This window comes from Rhinatrema bivittatum, chromosome 5, assembly GCF_901001135.1.
Source record: "Rhinatrema bivittatum chromosome 5, aRhiBiv1.1, whole genome shotgun sequence".
Classification (NCBI taxonomy): Eukaryota; Metazoa; Chordata; class Amphibia; order Gymnophiona; family Rhinatrematidae; genus Rhinatrema; species Rhinatrema bivittatum.
In genome coordinates, this window is record NC_042619.1 from 386101568 (window position 1) to 386127181 (window position 25614).

Consider the following 25614-nt stretch of genomic DNA (forward strand, 5'->3'; position numbering starts at 1 on the left):
TACTCTGTCAGATACACAAAAGACGCAATTAGATGAACCTATCCAGTTGACCGAGATCACTGCAGCAATAACATCACTGAAGTCCGGCAAGGCTCCAGGTTCAGACGGATTTACTACGGACTTTTTCCAAGCTTTTAAACAATCTTTGACTCCAATTTACAGTCCTTTTATTCTTCCTTCCTTATTTACCCACATGCATCCTCGACTTTCACTGAAGCCTGTGTGGTGGTGCTTCCAAAGCCAGGCAGAGATGACTCAATAACAGCAAATTATCGGCCCATATCTCTTCTCAATACAGATTATAAAATATTTGCAAAAATCCTGGCCACTAGATTATCTCATTTAATGCTGATATTAGTCCACTCGGATCAATCTGGGTTTATTAAAGGTCATCTCATTACTAATAATTCTCACCTTTTTTTACACCTTAATCATCTTCAATTACAAAATGATTCCCCCACTGTTGCCATATCCCTAGATGCTGAAAATGCATTTGATCGGGTCGAATGGTCCTTCTTGTTTCAGGTCTTGCAATGGTTTGGTATTGGCTCTATTTTTTTTATCATGGATTAAGCATATTTATCACTTCCCTTCAGCTTTTCTATATATTAATAATCTGAAATCCATACAATTTCCACTTTTTAGAGGAACAAGACAAGGTTGTCCCTTCTCACCACTTTTATTTAACCTGGCACTGGAACTACTACTGACGGCTATTAGAAGTGATCCTGAAATTACTGGTAATACAGTTGGAATGGAGATGTTTAAGTTGTCTGCTTATGCTGACGATGTCCTTCTTTTTCTTTCAAACCCAACTTCCTCATTATCTAAACTTTTCTTCCTTATCTCCATATACTCCTCTATATCAGGTTATAAAATCAATTGGCACAAAATGAACTCCTTCCTCTCAATTATAGTGGTTCTCATATAGACATTCCCCATTATCAAATACAGAAAGTGCATAAAGGTCTTAAATACTTAGGGATATATTTCCATACAGACCCAGGTGATACTGTTACATTGTAAAACAAAAATCTTACAACAACTCAGGCATGCAGCACTTAAATGGTCCCCCTTACATTTAACTTGGTGGGGGGAGGATGGAAACCATTAAAATGGTTATGGCACCTAGAATCACCTATGTTCTAGCAATGATGCCAATATTTTTACTCTCAACTTGATAGAGTACTGACAAATTTTTTATGGCAAAATAAAACCCCAAAAATTGCACTGAAGAAATTGAAGGCTAGCAAGCAGCATGGAGGTGTAAACTTCTCTGATTTCTATGCATACCATCAAGCCTTTAGTTTGCAGCAAGGGTATTACTATTTCTCTTGTTTCCTTCCTGATTTGGAATACCCACATTGCATAGAAAGAAACTTACTTACATCCCTTCCAATGGAATTTTTTCCAGGCATAACCTTACCCCCTACCACTGCCCCCAATATGCTGCTTCGCTCCTTACATAAAGCGTTTGGGGAGTTGGAAATCATATGTCTACCATCGACTTTTTCCTGGCGGTCCTCCAAATATGGTTCATTATGGGGTAATCCCTCCTTCGGATTGATAATCGACCTATTCAGTGGTCTACCTGGAGTAATGCCAAAATTTGGTCTGTCTCAGATATTTACCACAATCACGAACTCAGCTCCTTTTCGTTCTTGCAAGATAACTTTCACATCCCTCGGTCTCAGTTTTATGCCTGGTTGCAACTCAGGAATGTTCTATTGTCCACTAAGGGGCAGACAATTTTCCCTGATAAAACTCTTTTGCTCGAGATATATCACGAGCATGGTCCCAAAGGTCATTTAGCATCCCGCTTATACAAATTGATTAAGCAATTATCTTAAGGATCTTCTACATTAATCTTATATAGAGTACGGTTGGAGGAATTGGTAATTACGATTCCCTTAGAGACCTGGAGATATGTTTGGAATGTTATGGTAAGTATCTCACTTTCTTCCAACTTAACCCAAACAGCCTTTTTTATAATGCACAGGGCGTTATGGACCCCCTGGAAACTTCATAGTGCTGGCCTAATTTCTTCTCATAATTGTTGGTCCTGTGCAGCACCCAAGGCCATGTGCTATACTCATGCCCCTCCACTTACAAATTCTGGTTACAGGTATGGACAACTGTATCCACTATTCTTCAGCTGTCATACTCAATAACTATCTTAAAAGGTGTTCATACTTCTCTCTCACTCCCTGTCCCTCAATGTAAGCTACTAGATTTCCTTCTCATTGTTGCTCAGCAGCATTACATTCTCTCTAATTGGAAAAATAGTGATCTGCTGTCAGAGCACTTATGGTGGAATTCTATATGCTTATATGTGAAAATATGAAAAGGCAATGGCTATTAAATTCCGACAACTAGCTGCATGGTCACAAGTGTAGAATCCATTAGACGTTTATATAACCTCAGTTCTTTAATTTCACGAGGTAGATGCCACCTCTTTCTGCCTGCTAGATATGATGAGTCCCTTTCTTTCTCTTTTTTCTTTTTCCCTCTTTCTTTTTCTTGTCTTTTCTTTCTCTCTCCTTACTTTAATTTTTCTTGTCTCCATTATTGCCATCTACTTTGATTATTATGGTGAACAGACAATGTTTATTGAAAATGTTTATATGCCAGGATTGTATATTGTAAGCACTACGTATTTCTTTTTATTGGGCTGCCATGGTAATTTCCTTGTACATTGTCCTTCTTTATGTCTGGCTTTAATACATAATACTAATAAAAGATTTAAACAAAACAAAAAGTTAGAGGAGGAGCAGAATTGTTGGTCAATTATCCATGAATACCTGTTTAAAGATATAGGAAGGGGAGTACAAAAATCCAGATGGCAGTGAGTAATCATTTCTGTATCAGCAAAGAAACATTAAGTGAATGTTTACAGCACAAAATACTGCGATGGGAAAAATGAATGATGTTTTCAGGCAGATGCAATGAAGTAGATATTGTGCTACTGTGCTTCTCAGCTAGTTAGCTAGTGCCACTGAATATATCCAGCTACCTTAAAGTTAGCCAGATACGTTTTTGTTTAAATATTTTTATACCAACTATATTGACTTTGCCATGCTAATCGTGGGACTATGGCTGATCTACAGCTGCAACCAGCATCATATAGGAACATTATATTCACATCATTGCCCATTGTGGGCAAGAGCCTGTAGTTTACATTAACAAGAGCACATTTACTCTGACACTGATTCCCATGTTTTAAGTATTAATTTCCTCATGGGTGCATGGGTGCACTTCTTTGTGGTTCAGTACATGAGGTGCTTTTGCCATTTTTAATGTTTGATCTATAGGCTGACCAGACTTAGCCAGTAATCCAGCTAACTCTGAATATCCAAATTAGCTGGAAAACTTTATATGGCTCTCAGGGTCATTGGTCAAAATGTGTTAGGCCATTATCGTGGACGTGAGATCCCTAATACCCACAATATGCCGTAACGCATGTGATATTTATCGCAATGTGTGACGCGAATTTTCAAAATGGATTCAAAGGGGGAAGAAGTTGGGGCGGGATCTATGAAAATAAGGGGCAATAACGCAGTGTGCAATAGCATAATGCAGGTTATCACATGTTTTTAATGCTGGAAATAATTACACCTTTTTTCCTGGCATTAAGCTGTGCAATATGCCCAAAACAGAATTCATGATATTTATCATGAGTTCTGTTTTGGGCATTTTCAGGTGAGGAGGAGGAGGGAGAAGGAGTCTCTGGGGGGTGGCACACATATTAGTCAACTATTTATACGATAAGAGGAGAGCCAGCTAGTAACAGGTGGGGTTTTGTTGGTGGTCTAGTGACACACAGAGTAGTCAACTATTTATACCACTTAAGGAGGGCCAGCACTCTCTACCAGGGTACTATCAAGTTAGGGTGAGAAAATATTGTAGAAATCTCATTTTTGTGTGACTTTCCTCACTCCAAATCACATCAAATCTTCTCTGATGTGTACTGTGCTGTTCGTACTCACTGTGCAAGGAAAACTGGCCTAAAAAATGGCCACCACCAAAACTTCACCTCGAATTACTAGATGGCCCTCCTATAGTGATATAAATAGTTGACAACTATGAGACTCTTACAGTCAGTCTCTCTCTCTCTCTCTCTCTCTCTCTCTCTCTCTCTCTCTCTCTCTCTCTCATCATGAATCTAGGCCTAACTTGGTTCCTCACCAGAATTAATTAGCCAGATAGCTATTCAGCAGGGCCAGATGTGCAGTCACTGCTATGTAGCCAGATAAGCCTAACTCATCCAGTTAAGTAGTTCTCTCACCAAACAACTCCACATTCATGCCTAGGTATTTATGGGGCATATAACTCAGACTGTTGATTGTAGATATACAATGTGCATGACCCCCAAGCATTTGCAGATTTATATACACATAGTGTTAAATCTACATTATGGAACTTACTAATGCTACAATACAAGCTGTGATATATGTTCAAAATGCTCTAATTTTATCACAGATCTATAAAATGTGAATGGAATAAACAAAATTTGTGTTCCCCAATATAGCAGAATATAATGTGGGATGGTTTCTGCCTGGGTAGATTTATCACGAAGACCAGTACTTCATGTATTTTCCAATGAGACATTCTGTGCAGCTCGATACTGCTTTATATTCTGTGGGGAGATGCATTAGTAAGAAAGCTAAAAAAAAAAAAAAAAAAAGGTGCTATAGAAAATGCTACGGCATTTCTAGGAATTACAGTGCAGAAAAAGAATCTCTCAGGCTATGAGGGCATCCTGAGTGGTACCATCTTTGCAGTGCTCTGAAAGATGCAGCTGTATCTTCAACACTTGAATTAAACATAATAAGCAATAGCGTAGTGCTGAGTCATAAGCTCAGAATTCTTTTCAGTCATGTATGTTTTATCCTGTACTTTCAATGACCAAAAGGCAAATATAGCAGTGTGTGCCCTTGGAAATTGGTTTGAAATGAGAGGAATGATGCCGGCTTTGTGTCCATAGTTGTGTGCAAAGGAAAGAGTCTGTTGGGTTGCTGGCGGAGGAACTTTTCCACTGCTGTGGAACACGCTTATAGCATGTACATCGTTCTTTTCCACAGCTGCTGAAAAAGAAAGGAGCCTCGTTCCTGCAGAGACTGGAGCACAGTGGTCCTCTCACTGTGTCTACACAACTCAGGGTCAGTGAACCTTTTCTGCACAAGGATTTTGTCATAGGAGAGGGTTTTGCGCACAGAGTTGGGGGGGTCTCTGCGGTATGGTCAGGGCAAGTAACAGCATGGTCTGTTGTAAGCAAACAAATGCCTTCCAGTACTGAAACTCGACATAAACCGTAATCCTTTCCAGTTCTGAAAACTGTGCTTCAGCTTCCTATGGACGAATCTGAGAATCTTTTGGAATTTCTTGTTCTTGACAGAAATCGCTCACGGATATCATTGGGAAGCTTCAGAACTGCACGCCTCATTTTCTTCACTGCATCAAGCCCAATGGCTCGAGGTTGCCAGACACTTTTGATCATTTCTATGTGTCCGCTCAGCTCCAGTATATTGGTGTTCTGGAAATGGTGAAAATCATACGTCATGGCTATCCTGTGCGTCCTGCCTTCGCTGACTTCTTGTCCAGGTAAATTCTTTTTGACCTTGATAAACGTTTTTTCTACTGGAGGCAGAACGCTATGTTAATGACATACAAGTCGGCAGTTCCCAGTTGTCTTGGAAACACACCGAATGGGTTTGGAATTCAGAATATCCCTAATAAATATCAATGAGATACATATGTGTATATATTGGAGATCCATTATCATTCAGGCTAATCCTGTAAACCCGATTGGTTAAGTGTGCCTCTGCGCTGCTTGACGATCAGAAACATCACATCAGAATTTTCAGAGAACTGAGCCTCCAAAATAAAAAAAAAAAAAAAAATATATATATATATATATATATATATATATATATATATATATAATATATATATATATATATTAGAGATGTGAATCGTGTGATCGATCGTCTTAACGATCGATTTCGGCTCAGGGGGGAGGGAATCTTATCATCGCGGTTTTGTTATTTAAAATATCGTATGGCCGGCGCCATTTTGCTGTACAGCAAAACGATTCGAGTTTAGGAGGTCGTTCCCGGACCCCCGCTGGACTTTTGGCAAGTCTTGTGGGGGTCAGGAGGCCCCCCCCAAGCTGGCCAAAAGTCCCTGGGGGTCCAGTGGGGGGTCCGGGAGCGATCTCCTATGCTCCTGACGTTGGGGGACAAAAAACAAAATGGTGCCGGTGCTACCTTTGACCTGTCATATGACAGGTCAAAGGTAGCGCCGGCGCCATTTCTACAACGCACCGCAGGCCCGAGAGTAAAAGATCACACCGGGACCCCCGCTCTGGACCCCAGGTAATTTAAGGCATTTTGGGGGGGTTCAGGAGGGTGGGGGATTTATTTTAAAGGGTCGGGGTGGGTTTTAGGGTTGTTTTAGTGTGCCGGTTTTTCCACCCTCCCCCTTCCCCCGATTTACGATTTTTGACGATAAATCGGGGGAATTCCTATTGTATCGCGCTTCTAACGATTTTTGACGATTTAAAATATAGCGGACGATATTTTAAATCGTCAAAAAACGATTCACATCCCTAATATATATATATATATATATATATATATATATATCCCCATTGCTTTCAGTGGGGAAAGAAAATCCCCATTACTTTTACAGGAAACTGACAGAAGTTGTTTGAACTGTCGGAATGCTAATCAGTGCTCCATTCCCGTCCCACTCCTCACCCTTCCAGACTTTTGCCACAGAGCACTACAAGCAGAGAAAGAGAGAGGGAAAATAATGGAAGCAACAGGCAAAAGATGGCACAAAAAGGAGCCTCCAAAGTACCCTAGTCCCCCCCCACCTCCTCACATACACACACACCGTCACATACATCCATGAATGATTTACACACACACACACGCACACCCATATCCAATCCAACACAAGCATCCCCACCCCCACACAGCCCCTCACATGCACCCACCATACACATGAACATGCCTCTACACATATAAACCCCCAACCCCCATACCACCACACTTGCCCATATCCCCCCCCCCCCACGCCCACACACACTCATACGCCTCCCGCCGCAAACACAGCCACAAACACAGCCGTGCTCCCGGCACACGCATTCACACCTATACCCCGGCCTCCACAGAGACGGGGAAAATAAGTTATGCAGCTTCTTAACTCATTCCCTTCACACGTACCCTCATACTTACTACACGCCGCATACCCACTTGCCCCCATTCACAGACCAAACCCCTTAAAAAAAAAAAATCCCACACCCTACAACTTCCATTACACACACACAACCCTATGACATGTTATTCCCTATCCCCCCCCTCAAGGAATTCCCTCTACACATGAACCGACCCAAACACGCACACACATCCATCATCCAACATGCAACCAGATACCTAGACATATCCGCTAACCCACTCCCCCCAATACACACATACATGCATACTATAAAAGGTGAATTTTAAAAGCCCAGCGCACATTAATTAGGGGACGCTTGAATAAGTTGGGCTCGCATTCCCCAAGCAGATTAGATGGGCGCTGTGCCGAGGTCGCCCTGACGCGTAGCTTTACTTCTGCTGTGCATGATGTGTAAATTTAAAAAACTTATGAAAACTAGGCAGATCTCTGGGGTTTTAAGGGTCGTCCCTAACTGGAGGGAGTGAAGGCTATTAAACTGGGGGGGAGGGGGGTCTGGAGTGCCTGTCTCTTAACTGGGCGAACTGGTATAAAATGGCCGAGTCCCTAGGCGTGGGCTGATGTATGTGCGCAAATGTACGCCCGCGCGCTGGTTTGTAAGTTACTGTCCCTATGTGCATTATTGTTTATTATTGCTTAAAATACAACGAATGAGGTCATTTTTAGTGCATTTCTAAGAACTAACCAAAAAAAGGCCTCAAGAAAATACCTCAAAATATTTGAGGTATTTTCTTTTTTCATGCAAAAACAGAAAAGAAAAAAAATGAGCCTTCTGGAGGCCTTCTTACTCTTCTTCCTACCATCAAAGAGAAGACCGGGGGCCCATCCAGGACCCCTTTGGGCCCCTAATACTCATACTTCAGATCGTACAAGTCTAGCCTTGGTCCCAGTCTACCCAGCTGGGCCTGCCCTGGGCCAAGCTGGGGTCTCCCCAGGCATTCTTGCCCCCACTTCTGCCTGTTTAAAATTTTCCAGGGTCTACGGGCCTACCTGGCCCCCACTTACTCCATCTGCAGGACACAGCAAATTGGCACTTTGAGAATGGTACTCGAGGGTCTCAGTGCAGCACCTAAGTGATGTCACTTTGGTTGGCCGTCTCAGGGATGCCTGGCACCATTTTCAGAATGCCAAGAGTGAGGGCAGGATTGAGTGGGCTTTGCTTCTACCCTTCCAACTTGCTGGGCCATTTGGATGGGGTAAGTGGAGGGCTGGGAGGTCCCCAGACTCCAGAAAATTTTAACAGATGAAAATAGGGGTCAGAGGGGCCTGGGCAGGCCCATCCATACAGGTCTGGACCCTGGGTTAGATTTGTACAGCCAGGAGTGTGGGCCAGAGAGAGGCCCTGGCTGAGCTCGGGGAGGTTTATCCAAGTAGGCCTAGGCCCCGGATTTCTATTTGATGGGCAGGAGGGGGAATTAGAGGAACTTTTTTGTTTGGGGAGTTTTATCAATTTAATTTTTTTTTCCATTTAAGAAACAAATCAAACCAAAAGAAAAAAAAACCTAAAACATTAAATGAACCAAAAAACGACACCCCCCCAAAAAAAAACCCAAAAAAAACTGAAAGAAAAATATTACAGTTGCACATCCTTAATACATACATACGTATGCACACAACCCCGCCACACATATCCAATTGACACACAGCACCCTCACACATTCAACCCTACCTACAAATATCCACCTACACACTCCTTCACAACCACAGATGCTACCTTTAAACACCAAGCCATAAGCCCAAAAAAACCACCCTCACAGCCCCTATACACAAACAACCTTTCCACAGATTCCACCCTCCAATACAACCCCCATCCACCCCAAAACCCACACCCACACACATATCCATCCCCCTAGATACCCTGCACACATACACACATTACCTACAGTCCTACACCACTCCCATCCCAACTCCACATTCCCAAACACTTCCACCACCCTTTTCTTACCCTTCTATGCACAAACATCTCTCCAGACACACACAATCCCACGCAACGCACCTATATCCCACCCCACACACCCCACCGATATCCCCTCATAGACCCACGCCCTACATTTCTCTGGAACATTCCCCCACCACAACCTGCCCCACATACACACAGCCATGCCCCACCCCTGACATCCATACACACCATTCCTACAAATCTGTCTTGTAGAACGTTCCAGAAACATGGATCGGCATGCCTTCTCTACCTCTTGTTGAACTAAACTCGCTCAAAGCAGTGCTCAAAGCTCAAAAACATATCTACAAATGGACATTTTCTTATTTTAGGGGTTCCTTTAATTTGCTGTCCTGCTTAAATACTAAAATTGAAAAAGCATTGTAACAGGCCAACGGTTTTATCGTCAGTATTCAGAGTGCTGTGATGTTTGTTCCCTTTCCAGACAGGGAATTAGTATTCATTTAAGCTGCTTTAATTCTTTATTTAAATTTGCAATTAGAATTACATGTGCAGTAACGTTTTATACCATGAATCTACAATTACACTATAAATAAAATATAGTTTTAGTTCATAATTTCAGACATGCACAATAAGTTAGTTTATTATATTTGGATAGGGTAATGCCAGAAATGATGTAGCACCTATATTTTAATAGGATACTTACTGGCAATGAATATAAAACCAAATGTACTGTGTACATAAAGTAGTTTACTAGTGCAATTATGAATATGTGTTTGATAAAGGCTTCCTTATGTTGGTTCTTGATTTTTGCTAAGTAAATGCTTATTTTTTTTTACACATTTCTGTTGAGAATGTAAAATTATTTTCCATTATCCGTCCGCTTCATTCTATTTTACTTCTTCCCGACCTTTCTTCTTCCTTGACCTTGAGGAAACTTCCCTATTCAGGGGTAAAAACTAAGTCTCCATTCTAATATTTTCTGGAGCGTAGGACCTGCCAGAATGACAAATGGTGTTAGGTTATGATGTTCTTAAATAGGTGGGAAGATAAAGCTGTCAAGTTCACACTAGAAGTCAAGGTTAGTCTTAAACTGCAGTCCCAGTGATGACCAGTCTCTTATTAATAAAGTTATGCATTCTGGAGACTTGGTAAAATAGAAATTATAAAGGATAGCTCAGAAACAGATACCTAGGAATAAAAGAGGACATTTTCAAAGGCTTAGTTGGGATCAATGCAGGTAAAAACTGGGTTTATATGGGTAGAATGACTGAATCTGATTCTGAGCTGCTTGAAATGTATATGTGTACTTTAACAACATGTGTCCTTTTAGCTGGATTTAAAAAGTACTTTACTGGGGGAACAGGAGATGTATCTAGTTCCGAGAACAAATCAGGGACAAACGGGCACGCGGGTACACATATACACATGTGTGTGTGTGTGTGGGCATGCGGCCAGATACGCAGCAATTTTACATCCTGCATGCACACACATGCATATGTTATAAAATAGCTGTGGCGAACGCATGTGTGCGCCTAATTTTTCAAGTGTGCACGCACAGGCGCGCAATGGCTTGGAGCCGCGCAAGTGAGGGGATTTTATAACAGGTGCGTGCCCGCCCCATGACCAGTTTCACCAGTTCATCTGCCAGTTTGCCCAGTCTAGAGCTAAGTTCTCCAGCCCCCCCCCCTGGTTCTTTAGCCTGCACTCCTCCCCCCGGTTAACCCACACCCCCTCAAACATTTCAGAGATGCTTGGAAATAGTTTTATAAAGGCTTACTCCTCCTCCACGGCAGAAGTAAATTTGTGCTGAAATATACCTGGGCATGCACATGGATACTTGCGCCCATTTCTTAGCCCCGCCCCAGAATGCCTCACCACGCCCACATTCCCACCCCTTGTTTTCCTGATGCGAGATATTCGCACATTGGGATTTGTGTGCGCATATGGACGGCTTTTAAAATTGGGTGGATGTGCACCTTTGCTAGATGCATGCATTCCCGATTTTGGCCCATGCCCACCTTTTAAAAATTCACCTTTATATGCGTACATTCAATTTTTTACAAATGCACATCTGTAGCTTACAGGCTTACTTTATGCAGGGGTGTCCAGCTGCCATCTCGCAAGCACCATGTGGCCCTCTCACCCTGAAAGTGCACTTCTTTCAATGTCACCAACAACAGTGCAGTCATCAGCTCACCCAGATAAAGGGAGGAAGGGTGGTGTCATCAGCTGCATGGGCCACTGAGAGAGAGAGGAAACGGCAGTGTGATTGGCTTTGCCAGCCGATGGGAAGGGAAGAAAACATGTTAGAAACCTACGCTGCCAAAGGGGAAGCTAGAAGTGTAGCATGAGCCCTGCCTCATCTCTGGTGTGCTGCTGCTGCTTTGTCCGGATCTCCATTATCGCAATCCGAAACATCTGCCCTTGCTGTCACTGGCTTCCTGTCTCCCCTAACACCAGACAGCCTCCTTCTAAAAATAACAATGGAGGGCTGCTGACTCTGCAGCCATGAAGGCTCCTAATAACGTCAGGCCCTTGAAAAAGGCAGCATCTTGGCCACTGGCCACCAACGTGAATGTTAATGACAGCATTGGCAAGTTTAAATGTAAAACATTTATAAGATAGGCTAAGAGAGAATTTGAAAAGAAGTTGGTCATAAAGTAAAAAAATTATAATAAAAAATTTGTAAAATATGTCCAAGGCAGGAAGCCTGCGAGGGAGTCTGTTGAACCATTAGACAATCAAGGGGTTAAAGAGGCACTTAGGGAAGATAAGGTCATTGCCAAAAGACCAAATACATTCTTTGCTTCCGTATTTACTAATGAGGATGTTAGGGAGATACCAGTTCCGGAAATGTTTTCAAGGGTGATAAGTCAGATGAACTGAACCAAATAACTGTGAACCTGGAAGATGCAGTGGGCCAGACTGACAAACTGAAGAGTAGTAAATCACCTGGACCGGATGCTATGAAACCATGGGGATCTGAAAGAATTCAGAAACGAAATTTCAGACCTAATATAATTAGGGGTCACTCTTAAAAGAAGGGCACGGCCGGGAACTGGAAGTTCCAGCGCGCGCATCTTATAAAATCCGATGGCCTCACACACACGCGTGCTAGATTTTAAAATCCGTGCACGCATGTGCGGATGGCACAGCACAGGGAGGGAGCAATTTATCGATTAAATTGCGTGGTGACGCAATCAGGTCTACCCCAGTTCCATCCCAGTTCACTCCAATTAAGAAACAGACTGGGAGGGAACTTCCCTACCCCTCTATCTAACCTTCCTCCCTCTTCACCTCTCCTCTCTTCTCCTCCCCGACCCCCTAACCCTTTCCTATCCACTTATCTTTTTTTGTTTCATTACTTACTGCTCCTTTGGAGCAGAAGTAATCTGTGTGCGCCGGCCGGCTGCCAGCGTGTGCTTCCCCAGGACAACATATATTGGCATCGTCCTGGCCTTCCCCCCCCCTCCCCCTGCCCAGACCTTGCCCCCCAGCAAGCCCCTTTGGGGTGGCCCAGCACTTGTGTGTGTGTATACCAGGTTAACGCATGTGGCTGGGCCCATTTTAAAATGCAAATGGAGCATGCAATTCTCGGCCACGCAATTCTCGGCCACGCAATTCTCGGCCACGTGACGTAAACCCCACTTCTTATGCAAGCGGACCTTTGAAAATCAACCCATTGATTGATAACCTATCGTTAAAGTCTTCCTTTGTACCTGAAGACTGGAAGGTGGACAATGTAACCCCCAATATTACACTGCCCTCGCCCCTATTGCAGAGGCGGTGGCCTTGTTATTTTTTTCAAACGTTTTTAAGTCCTTTTCTTTCTCTCAACATTTGCTGAAAGCAAATACCAAACTGAAAAAAAAATGACGCACATCTCTAGTACATATATCATTAATCAATCAGCCACTTCACATATCAAAACAAACTTTTTCCGATCACGAAAGGCAATCGATCCTGAATCGTTTAGAGGTACGTTTCTTCTTCTGATTCTTAATTTTCCCAATAATGACACAACTGATATGGTCAATAGCTGGGATAATGCCATTATCCTTGCCTCAGGTAAACCTAATAAATCCTCTCTAGATCCTCATATGCCCCCTGGTTTTCCCAAAATCTTCTTACACTAAAATGAAATCTCACAGATTAGAAACTAAGGGCCTCATTTTCAAAGCAGTTTACTGCATGCAATAAATTCGCAAATCGCGTTAACAGCTGTTAACGCGATTTGCGAATGCAAATTAGTAATTTGGTATTCAGGGGTGGAGTTGGGGCGGAGCATATGTAAAGCGGGAACCTGTTTATCGTGTGCGGTGAAACAGCCGCAGTGTTAGCGCGGCTGCTATCGCGGCTAATAACTACAACCCTCAAATTTGCGTTATGGACTGCGCTACGGGCCACAAAAGGATTATCGCGGTCCACAATAGTCCCGGACAGCCCGTTTCAGGCGGGGGGGAGAGGGAGAGGGAGAGAGAGAGAGAGAGAGAGAGCGCCTTACTATAGTGCCTATGCCCTAGACAGGTATTTTTAATCCCTATGGGAGGGCCACCTACTAACTCGGGGTGGGGATTAGGTATCAGCGTCGGGGGTTGGGGGCCACTTTCGCATTCCACATGAGACCTACGGAAAGAACAGTGGTCTCTAGTGAAGATTTGCTGGCCGTCGGAGTGAGGAAACTCACTCCAAGAGGAGATTTGGGCAACGTTCTCTCCACCTAGCTTGCTAGACACTCTACCTGGGCAAGAACAAGCTAGGTGGAGAGAACGTTGCCCAAATCTCCTCTTGGAGTGAGTTTCCTCACTCCGACGGCCAGCAAATCTTCACTAGAGACCACTGTTCTTTCCATAGGTCTCATGTGGAATGAGAAAGTGGCCCCCAACCCCCGACGCTGATACCTAATCCCCACCCCGAGTTAGTAGGTGGCCCTCCCATAGGGATTAAAATACCTGTCTAGGGCATAGGCACTATAGTAAGGCTCTCTCTCTCTCTCTCTCTCTCTCTCTCTCGCTCTCTCTCTCTCTCTCTCTCTCTCTCTCTCTCTCTCTCTCTCTCTCTCTCTCTCTCTCTCTCTCTCTCTCTCTCTCTCTCTCTCTCTCTCTCTCTCTCTAAACATCACCGCACGCAATGTTTCCCCACTGCACGAAAGAAGCCTCATTTGCATTGGTAACGCCCCCTAATGTGTTACCAATGCGATATTGGAAAATGAGGCCCTAAATGGAGAAAAAATAAATCTGACTCTATAGCTCAATTAACTCAGCAAAAAAACCTCACTCTTCCAAACACATTTTCCAAGCAAATAACAATCTGAAAATTCAATACAGTAAAAATGTTAACTAAACATTTTAATTCTTTAACAGACCTTTAACAGGTGTTTGTATATATTCTTTATAACTTTAACTCTGTTAAAGCTGTTCATCTGACTTCAATGTATAGCGTTGTTATAACTGTAAACCGGAGTGAAGGCCCCCGCCAATACTTCGGTATATAAAAACGTATAAATAAATAAATAATTCAAACTGCTGCTTATACCCTAAACCTATGCCCAATCTCAGGCAATCCGAATCGTTTTAAGAACTTTTTTTCAGGATAATATTTATAACATTGTAAAAACATTTCCTGATTTAAAGCCAGCCTATAGCTTGGAATCTTTTGAACTGATTGCCAGCACCGAAATAATTCAGATTATTTAAAAAATGAATCCTTCAACCCATTCACTCTCTTCTTGTTTCACCACCCTGCTTAAATCTATTAAAGATTACATCGCTTTGCCGATCGCCAACATTAACTCCTCTCTTACTGGATCATTTCCCAGCTCACTGAAACAAGCCATTATCATGCCTTTACCAAAGAATCAAAGTAATACCCTATCTGATTTCAATAGCTTCCGCCCCCATCTCCGCACTCCCATTCATCGCCAAAATCATTGAATCCATAGTACTAAAACAATTATCTGAATACTTGGACAAACATTCCATTTTAGACCAATATCAATTTGGATTTAGGCCATATCATAGTACAGAAACCCTTCTTCTTTCCTCCACTGACATTTTACACCCCCCCAAGCTGGCCAAAAGTTCCGTTTGTGTCCAACGAGGGGTCCGGGAGCGGAACCGTGGTGGACCACGTGACGGCCGCGTCACTCCGACGTGACGCGGCCGTCACGTGCTCCTCGCAAAGGAATAGAGGAATGGCTTCCTGACTCCCCGCTGGACCACCAGGGAGTTGTGGTAAGTCTTGGGGGGGATTAAGGAGGGTGAGGGGTTTAAATTTTTATTTAGGATCAACGATCGCAATTTCCAACTTATTCAACATAGCTATGTTGAATAAGTTGGAAATCCAATCGTTTTCGCCTCATCACTTTTTTAAGTTAAAAAAAAAAAGTAGCGTTTTACATATAAGTTCAAAACGAATGCACACCCCTACTGGATGGTGCCTTAGACTATTCGTGCCACTGTTTGTGTCTCTTTGCTACAATCTACACCAAATTTCTTTCCCTCTTCTGATGATGTCCTCCCATAAGTTTAATTAGAATTAATGAGAAAATCCCAATTTTGGAGCCCAAAAAGAGTCTCCAGTGCTTCCCCCTTTGATTTTAAATGTAAACAAATGAACAGATAAAAGAACTTTTTTCTTTGTTTGTTTGAAACTAATGAACCAAATGGCGGTGCCCTAGAAAACAAACCAAAAAAGAAAATGTTTTCTCTGTGCATGCTAATAGGTATTAGTGTCAACCAAAGCTCTTTATAAAAAGAAATCATTGCTGCAATCCCTGACTGAAAAAAAAAAAATCACTGGCTCTTCAGAAACTGCATTTGAATGGGAAACTGGTAGGCAATACCTCTTGAAGCATTTCCTTATGAAATAAAAGGGCTTGTTCCATCTAAGTCTCCCATTCTTTCCGCAAGTATAAAATCTCTCTCAATGGAGCGTAATAGGGGCCATACAACTGGACAGTCCTTTAGCCTGCATGTACTTCTGCGAATGCCAATATTATTAAATTCCCATCTTAGGAGACTGTCAGAGGTGAATGGAAGTTGTCTATGCATCTCGGTGAATGAGTGCTTGTGGGGCTTACCTGTGGGCAGAGAGAAGGGAACCAGTCCTAGTGGACACATGCTTTTTTTTTCCTGACCAAATGTCTCCAGAATATCTGCTTTTATGAAAGTTGCTATTCGTTGTTTTGACTGTTTACTTTCCAGGGAGCTGACAATTTTATGACAAATCAAATCCAATGTGTATACTTTTCCTTATACTAAAGGAAGGCAATTTTCAGACAGCCATTTTAGGTGCATAAACCACTATTTACTCATATCAATGACCTTGAAAATTATCCATAAATACTGCTTCTGGTTAGGTCTTTATTGCAATGTGGAAGCTAAGACTAGAGTCCTTTGTTGGCATAGTACAATAAAAATAATGTTTATTTTAATGAGATATTTGCAAAGGTAACTAGTTTACTGTTAGCTATGTATCTAATTTCCAGTTTACTAAGCTAGGAACACTTACCACATTCATTTATTGAAATGAAGAATATAGTGGTTGGAATAAGGCTTTCAGCATGATGAACTTACCATGACTAAATGTTATGACTCTACATGTCATGTTGCTAGAAAACCAAATTATATTGTTTTAAAACTGTGGCATACTTTATTTCTCTTAGATGATAAATAGTACAGTATTGAGTCATCCTGCATTGAGAAATAACTTCACGCCTACTGCTGGGTTATTATTGCGTTCTGGGATATTCATCTCTAATAACAAAACTTATTTGGACTATCACACACCGTTACAAATAATGCTCTCAAACACCTTGGTCTCATTATCAGCAATTCAGGAACAAGAGGTCCCTGTCATGCAGAAGCCCCGTTTCTTTTCTATTTTTTTAAGTGTTAATTTCCATTTTTTTTTAAACTAAATAAAATGAAATAAATATTATGAAATGAAATGTGTCAGGAAAGAGTCCCCCCAAAAACCGACATGAAACAAAATCGCACACCCCTATGGATCTTAGTGTATAGCGTATCCAGAGGTGCCATTTTGAACTTGACTCTGAAGCCTGCTCTAAGGAAAGAGAGAATTGTTCTGTCATCAGAGAGCCAGAAGGGGCCCAGAGACAATGGCTTGGATGAGATATGCACTAGAGTGTTATTTTCTGATGTGGGGGGTGGGTGGGTGGTTCTGTTGCAGGGAGAGCAGGATCTTTTTTCATCTGTTGGGGAGAGAGGGTACTTGGCATGATCGGTGGTATCAGAATGAGAGATGGAAGTGTATTAAAAAGATTGGTGGTGCTGGTGAAAATGGGATAGAGTTCTCTTGATCCAGGGGGTGCCGGATGGTGGTAGAAAACCATTCTGGCATGCTGGTTTGGCAGGCTAGCACCTTTATTACCATATCAAGACATGCAAACATATTTCTGTGCTGAATGTCCACCATGCTTTGTACTGATCAGGTCATTATCATCTTATTTACAGACTTTCAAAATGTGACTTCCACGATCATTTGTATGTGACTGTGATCCATTGATTTAGTGTGGGTTTTCACCCACACAATATTAATACTGATTGGTGTGTTAAAGTGCATGTAAACAACTGTTTTTGTGAACACTGATATCAAACTTTACTGAAATGACTCCTAAATGCTTTGATCTTTTCCTGTAGTTAATGATCATTTCACAAATATAGAAAATCTGCACAAGAAATATTAAAACATGTTGTTTAATCTGCATTGCGAGATCTGTTTGATAAAACATTTGCGCTAGACATATTCCTGTCCATAGAGTTCAATTGCAGTTTCACTTAGCAGAGCTGATGATAAACAATGGGGTCTCTCTAAGCTGTGATAATGTGGCAAACACATGTTAAACTTTGAATTTGGCATTTAACATGCTATCATGCAAGCATTGCTGATAGCACAAAAAAATATTGACAAATTTCTGAAAAATATTAATGAGCTTTGTTGTATGAAAATGCATTCAAAGCAGTAAATCAATATTGAAATAGAGTAATATGGTTCTCACTTGCCAATGCTTTCAAAGTACCCTACTCGCAAGATGTACAGGGGCATGTGGCCTCAAGGTAATGCTTCAGTGACCAAAAACACCATGGACCAAACATGTTGCATGTCCTGGCCGCGGAAGGCCTGTGACCACGCCTTCTCACCTCCAGCGCCCAGCTCTCGGACCTGACCCGTCCTCACTGGCAGTGGTGGTCAGCCGCCTGCGCTCCTGCACCCCCACTGCCTCCTCGGGCGCTCCTAATCCCTCTGTGGGCCTCTCTGGCTCCCGGCAGGTCTCCCAATGTGGCTGCGGGGAGACGCCGCCATTCAGCGTCTTGCCTTCTCCTAGGCACATGCGCACCTCGTTGGCCTTTAAAGGGGCCGCGGCAGGAAACTAACCCACAGCACTGGATGATGACATCATCAGGCCCTGCTATTTAAGGCAGGGCCTGCTACTCATTCCTTGCCTTGGCAACAGGTCTCCACGCTTGTCGTGTGCTTCGTTGCTCGTCCCTGTTCCTGACGTCGTTCCTGGTTCCTTTTCCTTTTCCTATCTTCATTCCTGGATCCTGTTCCTGAATCCGTTCCTGGTTCCTACCTAGCCTTTGCCTTGGACTGAATACTAGCTTTGATCTTTGCTTAATTGGACCATGCTCAGGACTGGTTACTGGCTTTGACCCTTGTTTCATTGGACCACGCTCAGGACTGATTACTGGCTTTGACCCTTGCTTTGTTGGACCACGCTCAGGACTGATTACTGGCTTTGACCCTTGCTTTGTTGGGCCACACCCTGGACTGATTACTGGCTTTGACCCTTGCTTCTTTGGTCTATGCTCTGGAGTGAATACCGGCCTTGACCCTTGCTCCATTGTACCTCATCTCTGGTATCTCCTTTGACTTGGCCTTGTTAGGCTTCGACCTTCTTCTGCCCGCTCGTTACCTACCCTTGCTTCTGGCCCATCCTTGCCGTCCAGGCCTCTGGATCCCTGCCTCATCTAGACCTGCCTCGGTCCCTCCGATACCTCTGCTGGTCCCTGGCTACCTGCTACTACTTCCACTGGGAGTCATCTGACGGAGTGCCGCCTAAGACCAGCCGGCCCCAGCACCCAAGGGCTCAACCTGTGGGGAACGAGGGCTGGTATTGGAGAAGCTCCAATACCAGCCCTCTGTCTCCCGGTCTGCTCTGCCTCCCGATGGTGGGGACCCATGGTTGCTTGCCCTACGGTAGCATCAACCCTATCTCGGGCCAAGGGTCCACCAACAGTGCAACAAACAGTTGGCTCCTCTCACCCCAGCAAACCTCCCTGCTTTCCCTCTAGAGTAACTTGGAAGCCTTACCCCCTATCCATCTTAGAAACAATTACGGCCTTCAGTTCATCCATGCCCCTTACCCAAAAGCAAGCAGTAGTCTTCAGGGGCAAGAGAGATATCCAATCATTCATGCCTTACCTGCACTGAACATCAAAATGGTGTCAGCTGACCCATGGCTTGTATTTTGCCTGCAAATGAAGGGCAAATAGAATCAGCAGGTCAGCAAGTGCCATTTAAAATTTTGGTTCTGACGGGGCAGAAGAGATTCTGCATGCTCCTACCCTGATTTGTGGCTTGCTCTTTGTAGTAGAGGGCATGGAGGATTCAGGTGACTTTGGGACCCCACATTTTTTCTAAATTGGGTGGGGTGAGATTTAGAATGTGGGTGGCATAACCCTTTCAAGTTACACGATTGATAGGATTATGCCAGCTTGGGTTGCAAGGTAAGACAGCTTGTTTGGCCCTTCGGGCTTTTGGCCACCTCAGGGCTATCTGCCTTTTAAAAGATTGTGGCCAAAGGACATGATCATACGTTGCCCTGGGTCACATTACCGCAGCTAGAATGCAATTTCCTGTCTGTGCAATATTCATTGTTGGGGCCACTATGGAATTTAATAAACTATGGTCACATAACCACAGTTTCGAAAATCCCACAGAAAATAACTTATGTTGACACAGCATAGTATCATAGTGTTTTACTGCAGGTTAGCAATTTGTCCCCAGTGTGTAGGTAAGAGTATGGCCATCTTTATTAACACAGGCAATTCAACATATTTGCAGCATATTTGCAGCACTTACTAGGAAGATATATAGTACTCATAGAAGGATAAAGATGGAAGAATCTCAAGAGGTCATCTTGTCCACTTCCTGCCTCAAGACATGATCTAATGTACATAAGCTGCCTATTAGGGTTTGTAAGAGTAAGCTAGAATAGAGAGCTCTAAATATGTTCAATTCTCTAGGTTATTCATGAGTGTCATCATGCTGTGAGTGTTTGCATCTCATCTCCAGGACTGCTGGGGGCAAAAATAATATCCTGGAAAATAATATCCTAATTTACTAGAAATATGGATATTTTCAGAGCTCACTTGAGACTCACAGCGAGCTATAGATGGTTTTGGTATGCTACAGACTAATGCAGGAGGGAGATCCTGGTGTGCAGTTTATGCTGAGATTTTTTTTGATTTATTGCTTTCTGTTTTTCCTATGTGCAAAGTAAATATTTGTGTTTTCATGTTACATAATGAAAATGAAATGGCGATACTTGTTCAATGCGAAAGGCAGCAAAAGCGCTGTAATATAAACTCTCAGCAGATGCTGTAAATTCAATTCAATTTGCATAGCTGTATCGACTAATCCCAAGAGCTGACCGATAATTTAGTGCTCTATTTATTATTCTGCCACTACATTGTCTGAGAGGAGGGAAGCCCTGCTTAATTACATAAGGTGCATGACTGAACATTGGAAAGATTGAAACGGGTATATCTCTTAATGTCTCTCTTCTCTACAGATATTAGAATTTAGATGTCAGTAGAAAGGTCAGTCAGATATTCTAGAACTAATATTATGAAGGTAATTTTCTTTTTGTTTAAATTTCTTTATTGAACAAAGACAAAAACATACATAAACAAATGCAGCCCAGATAGAAAAACATACCTTAAATCTATAACAGTTGAAGTCACTGCAAGATTCATATAATAATAGAAAACATTGTCTTTGTGTTATTAAGCAAGAGAGAGAAAAAGCAGAAAGAAAGAAGAATAAAAAGGAAGGGAAAAGAAGAGGAGGAGTTAAGAGAAAATGAAAGTAAGCTAACAGAGATTACCAAAGGGCATAATATAATATGATGAAAAAATTATAGGCCCCAAACAAACATTGTACATAAGAAAAACCATTCATTCTAATGCTGTGATGCAATGTAGTCGTTGAGCGGCTTCCACACCCTACACCAAGAAGCCAGTCTTTTATATTTGACAGCAACAGATTGCTCGTACTTACTATAGAGGCACACAGAATTCCACCATAAATGTTCCGATAGCAAATCACTATGTTTCCAGTTGGATAGAATATTATGTATGGCCACTATGAGAAAAAAATCAAGAAATTTGCAAGAAGAGGCAGATAGAGTGAGGGAGGGATTTGCCCCTTTTAAAATAATTATAGAAAAGGTAAGAGGCTGGGAGAGGCCTACATAGAAACATAGAAATGTCGGCAGAAGAAGACCAAACAGCCCATCCAGTCTTCCTAGCAAGCCACGCAGTTCATCCATTTATTTATTTTTTTTTTTCCCACCCTTTTTCTCCCTCCCACCCATCACTATTGGCTTCCAGCACCCTCCGGCCCCAACTCCCTTCCACCCCTCCACCATGCAGAGAGCAGCGCCGTATCCGCATCCCAGTGAACATCCAGCTCAATCAGGGGTGGCAACTGATGCAACAAGCAGGCCACACCCCTGCCCCATACTCTTACCCACCCCTGCTTTGTTTGTTTCTTGTTTTTGTTTTTTTTGGAGATGGCAGCCCTCCGTGAAGGCGGAACACCAACCACTGGCCACTGGCATCCCGCTCCCTGAATGCCTCTGTGGCTACTGCTGCTCCGTGCAGTGTTTTGCTGCCTGAAGGTGGAACCCCAACTACTGGCCACTGGCATCCCGCTCCGTGAATGACTCTGTGGCTACTGCCGCTCTGTGCAGTGTTTTGCTGCCTGAAGGTGGAACACCAACTACTGGCCTAGTACCAAGAATATGGTTTGCCATACTTGCTTCCAAATTAGGGAGACCAAAGGGCAATAAAAAAGCATATGTGAAAGAGTATCATTAGCAGCTGAACAGGACCAACAACAATGAGAGGCTAGCAGTCCAGCATGGTACAAATTTCCATGGCGTCCAAACTGCACGATGTAAAACAAAAAAGGCCGTTTGAGTGAGACTGGAAGACAGTGAGATGCAATTTGACACTTTCCATACATATGACCAGTTCGCTTTGGAAAAAGTACAGGAGAGATCTGAAGACCACACAGAGTACAAGCTAGTAAGAGTTGGAGGAAGTTGAGAAAGTTTGAAGGAGTTTATAAAATCAGGACGCTAAATGGCCTAGCTTACCATAATCTTCATATATTTTAAGAGCTAGGGGTAGGAGTAGGCTAGGAAAGGCATACGTAGGGGCATCAGATAAAGCATGTTTGAGCTGTAGCCAAGTGTAAAATTGTGTGGTTGGTAAAAGGAAACACTGGCGTAGCACTGCAAAGGGTAGGAGAGCTGTACCTTGTAGATTAGTGAAGGAACCATATACCATGTGTTTGTCATAATTGCCATCGAATGGGATGTCCCGCCACTCTAATGTGTAGGTTGCCCCATATCAGTGCAAAATGAGATTGGTTCCACTGAATAGTATCCGGATGTGGTATCTTGTCCTAGGCTTGAAAAGCCTGATGGACAGCCTGTATGATAGGGTTTAAAGCATGCGTAGAGGAGAGAGGGACAGCAGGAAAAAATTCAGCTGGATATGGATGCATCAAAAATAGCTCCAAAGAAAGCCAGCGAGGTATATCATATGGGGAGGTATGATTAGCAAAAAAATGATAACCTTGCTGAAGCATAAATGCCTGATGATAGGAACAGAGGTCAGGAAAATTAACTCCTCCATCCCGTGTAGTCTTTTTTAGCTTGGACAGGGCTATTCTAGGGGACTTATTCTTCCAAACAAATTGTGCTAGTAAACGATTCACATGTAAATAAAAATCGGATGCGAAAAAAACTGGAAGCATAGAAAGTAGGTATGTAATTTTAGGGACTAGTACCATCTTAATGGTGTCTAAGCGACCCCAATAAGAAAGATGTAAAGGAGACTAGCGTAACGAGGCCTCGCGTACTTGCTGTAGAATTAGGGATTCACAATTACTAATTGTTGTGATTAAATCAGTGTAGAAGTAAACACCTAGGTACTTAAGTTCTTTAGACATTGTTTGGATAGGAAGGGTGGAATAGTCTAAAGTAGAACCCAGCATATTAAGAGGCAACATCTTATCGGCTGCCAGTATTCAAAATGGCGCCGATAGCCTTTGCCCTTACTATGTCACAGGGGTTACCGGTGCCATTGGTCAGCCCCTGTCACATGGTAGGAGCACAAGATGGTGCCGACCATCCAGTGCTCCTACCATGTGACAGGGTCCGGCCAATGGCACGGATACCCTATCACATGGTAAGAGAAAAGGGCCATCGGCACCATTTTGATTAGTGGCAGCCGACGGCCCGGGAGCGGGAGGATGGCCCGGAGCGGGAGATCGCTCCCGGGACCCCCACTGGACCACCAGGTACCTGTAAAATATTTTTGGGGGGGTCAAGAGGGTGGGGGAAGCTAAGGGGTTCGTTTTAAAGGGTCGGGTGGGTTTTCTGTTTATCGGCTCGGGTGCAGCCGATAAACAAAACTGCGATCGGGCCCGATGCAAAAAAACCCACATGTGAATCGGAACCGGAATCTGAACAGATTCCGGTTCCGATTCACATCTCTAGATGTGATGGTAGCTATGCATTTCTTCTCCTCTTTCTTGAGATAATTAGCTAGCAATTTGCCACACTTGTTGTTATCAGCGTAATAGTAGGCCTTGGATCGAAACATACCAAGCTTCACCTGGGAGCTTAATTGCAGATTGTATTGGTAGCATGCTTTCAAAAGAGCAGAGAGCGAAGTCTGAGAAGGAGAGGCCACATGAGCCTTTTCCAGAGCAGCAACTTCCTCCTGCAAGTGTTTAGTATTAGCAGCTTGAGTCCTTCCAGCGTGAATAGAATATCCAATAATGTCGCATGGTAACCTTGAATGCCTCCCACAGAGCCGAAGGGGAAACTTCTGAGGACTCATTAAGCTGAAAATAATCCGCAATTTTACTTTTTAGGGAATCCAAAAAGGATGTATCAGCCAATAAGGTAGAGTTAAAATGCCATTGACGATCAATCACCTGAGGCGATAACAGTTCAATTTGAAGCGTGACAGCAGCATGATCCGAAACTATGATTGGGCAAATGGATGCAGAGAGTACCTGAGGAAGGAGAGATCTGGAGGATAAAAAATAATCAATCATTGAGTAAGATGAGTGCGGAAATGAGAAAAAAGTATAATCCTTAGTAGTTGGATGAGACAATCTCCAAGGATCCGCCAGACACAAGATTCTATCAAGTGTTGGAGCATCTTACATGATTTAGAAACGTGAGGACGAGTGGTTGTCTTCTTGTCCAAAAAGGGATCGAGAGGTTGATTGAAGTCTCCTCCAATAAGACAGGAGTCAGAGCTGGATGATAACAAGTTGGTGAAAACTGATTGAAAAAATTGAGGGTCATCCACATTCGGAGTGTAGAGATTGAGCAAAGTGTAAGTGGATTGTGCAGTGGTAACTTGAACCAGCAACCAATAGGGATGTGAATCGTTTTTTGACGATTTAAAAAAATCGTCAGATATTTTTTAAATTGTCAAATCGTCAAAATCGTCAAAAGTCGCGATACACATTGGATACACATTCGTTCTTAAGTTTCCATGTAAATGTACAATAAAGAGACAAGATGATCTATTTATATTTTTTGATCCAGATCAGTTAAAAAAATTTCCTAGAAGGTACCAGAGTGTCAACATCATCCCCAGTATCCAATTGAAATTAAAGGTGCACAGTCAGCTAGTACAATTTTCCTTTTATTTAATCTTGTTTTGTCTCCCTAATCATGTAACCACAAAACCCCCTCCAAGTTGATTGTTAAAAATGGATAAGGGTTTCAGAAATGATATTACTGGATTAAGAGATATGAGTAATTAAGATGTTAAGTTCTTAACCTTACCATGTAATTTCTGCATAATAATATGTATTATACATTATTTGAAAATCATCAATAAAGAATTTAAAAAAAAAAAAAAAGATTTGCGATACAATAGAAATTCCCCCGATTTATTGTGAAAAATCGTAAATCGGGGGAGGGGGGAGGGCGGGGAAAACCGGCACACCAAAACAACCCCTAAACCCACCCCGACCCTATAAAATGAATCCCTTACCTTCCCCCACCTCCCGAACCCCCCCAAAACTTTTTACGAGTACTTGGTGGTCCAGTGGGGGTGCGGGGACCGATCTCCCGCTCTCGGTCCATCAGCGCCATTTTGGCTGCCACTCAAAAATGGCGCCGATGG

At 42.8% G+C, this 25614-nt stretch overlaps 1 protein-coding gene across 1 annotated transcript in view; it reads left to right on the forward strand.

Moving 5' to 3' along the window:
* The window catches only part of LOC115092485 (unconventional myosin-XVI-like), a 507378-nt gene that overhangs the window by 324828 nt on the left and 156936 nt on the right, over positions 1–25614 (forward strand). The window contains 2 exon segments of the mRNA XM_029603325.1: positions 5082–5159; positions 5396–5601. Coding sequence (XP_029459185.1) covers positions 5082–5159; positions 5396–5601 — 284 coding nt within the window.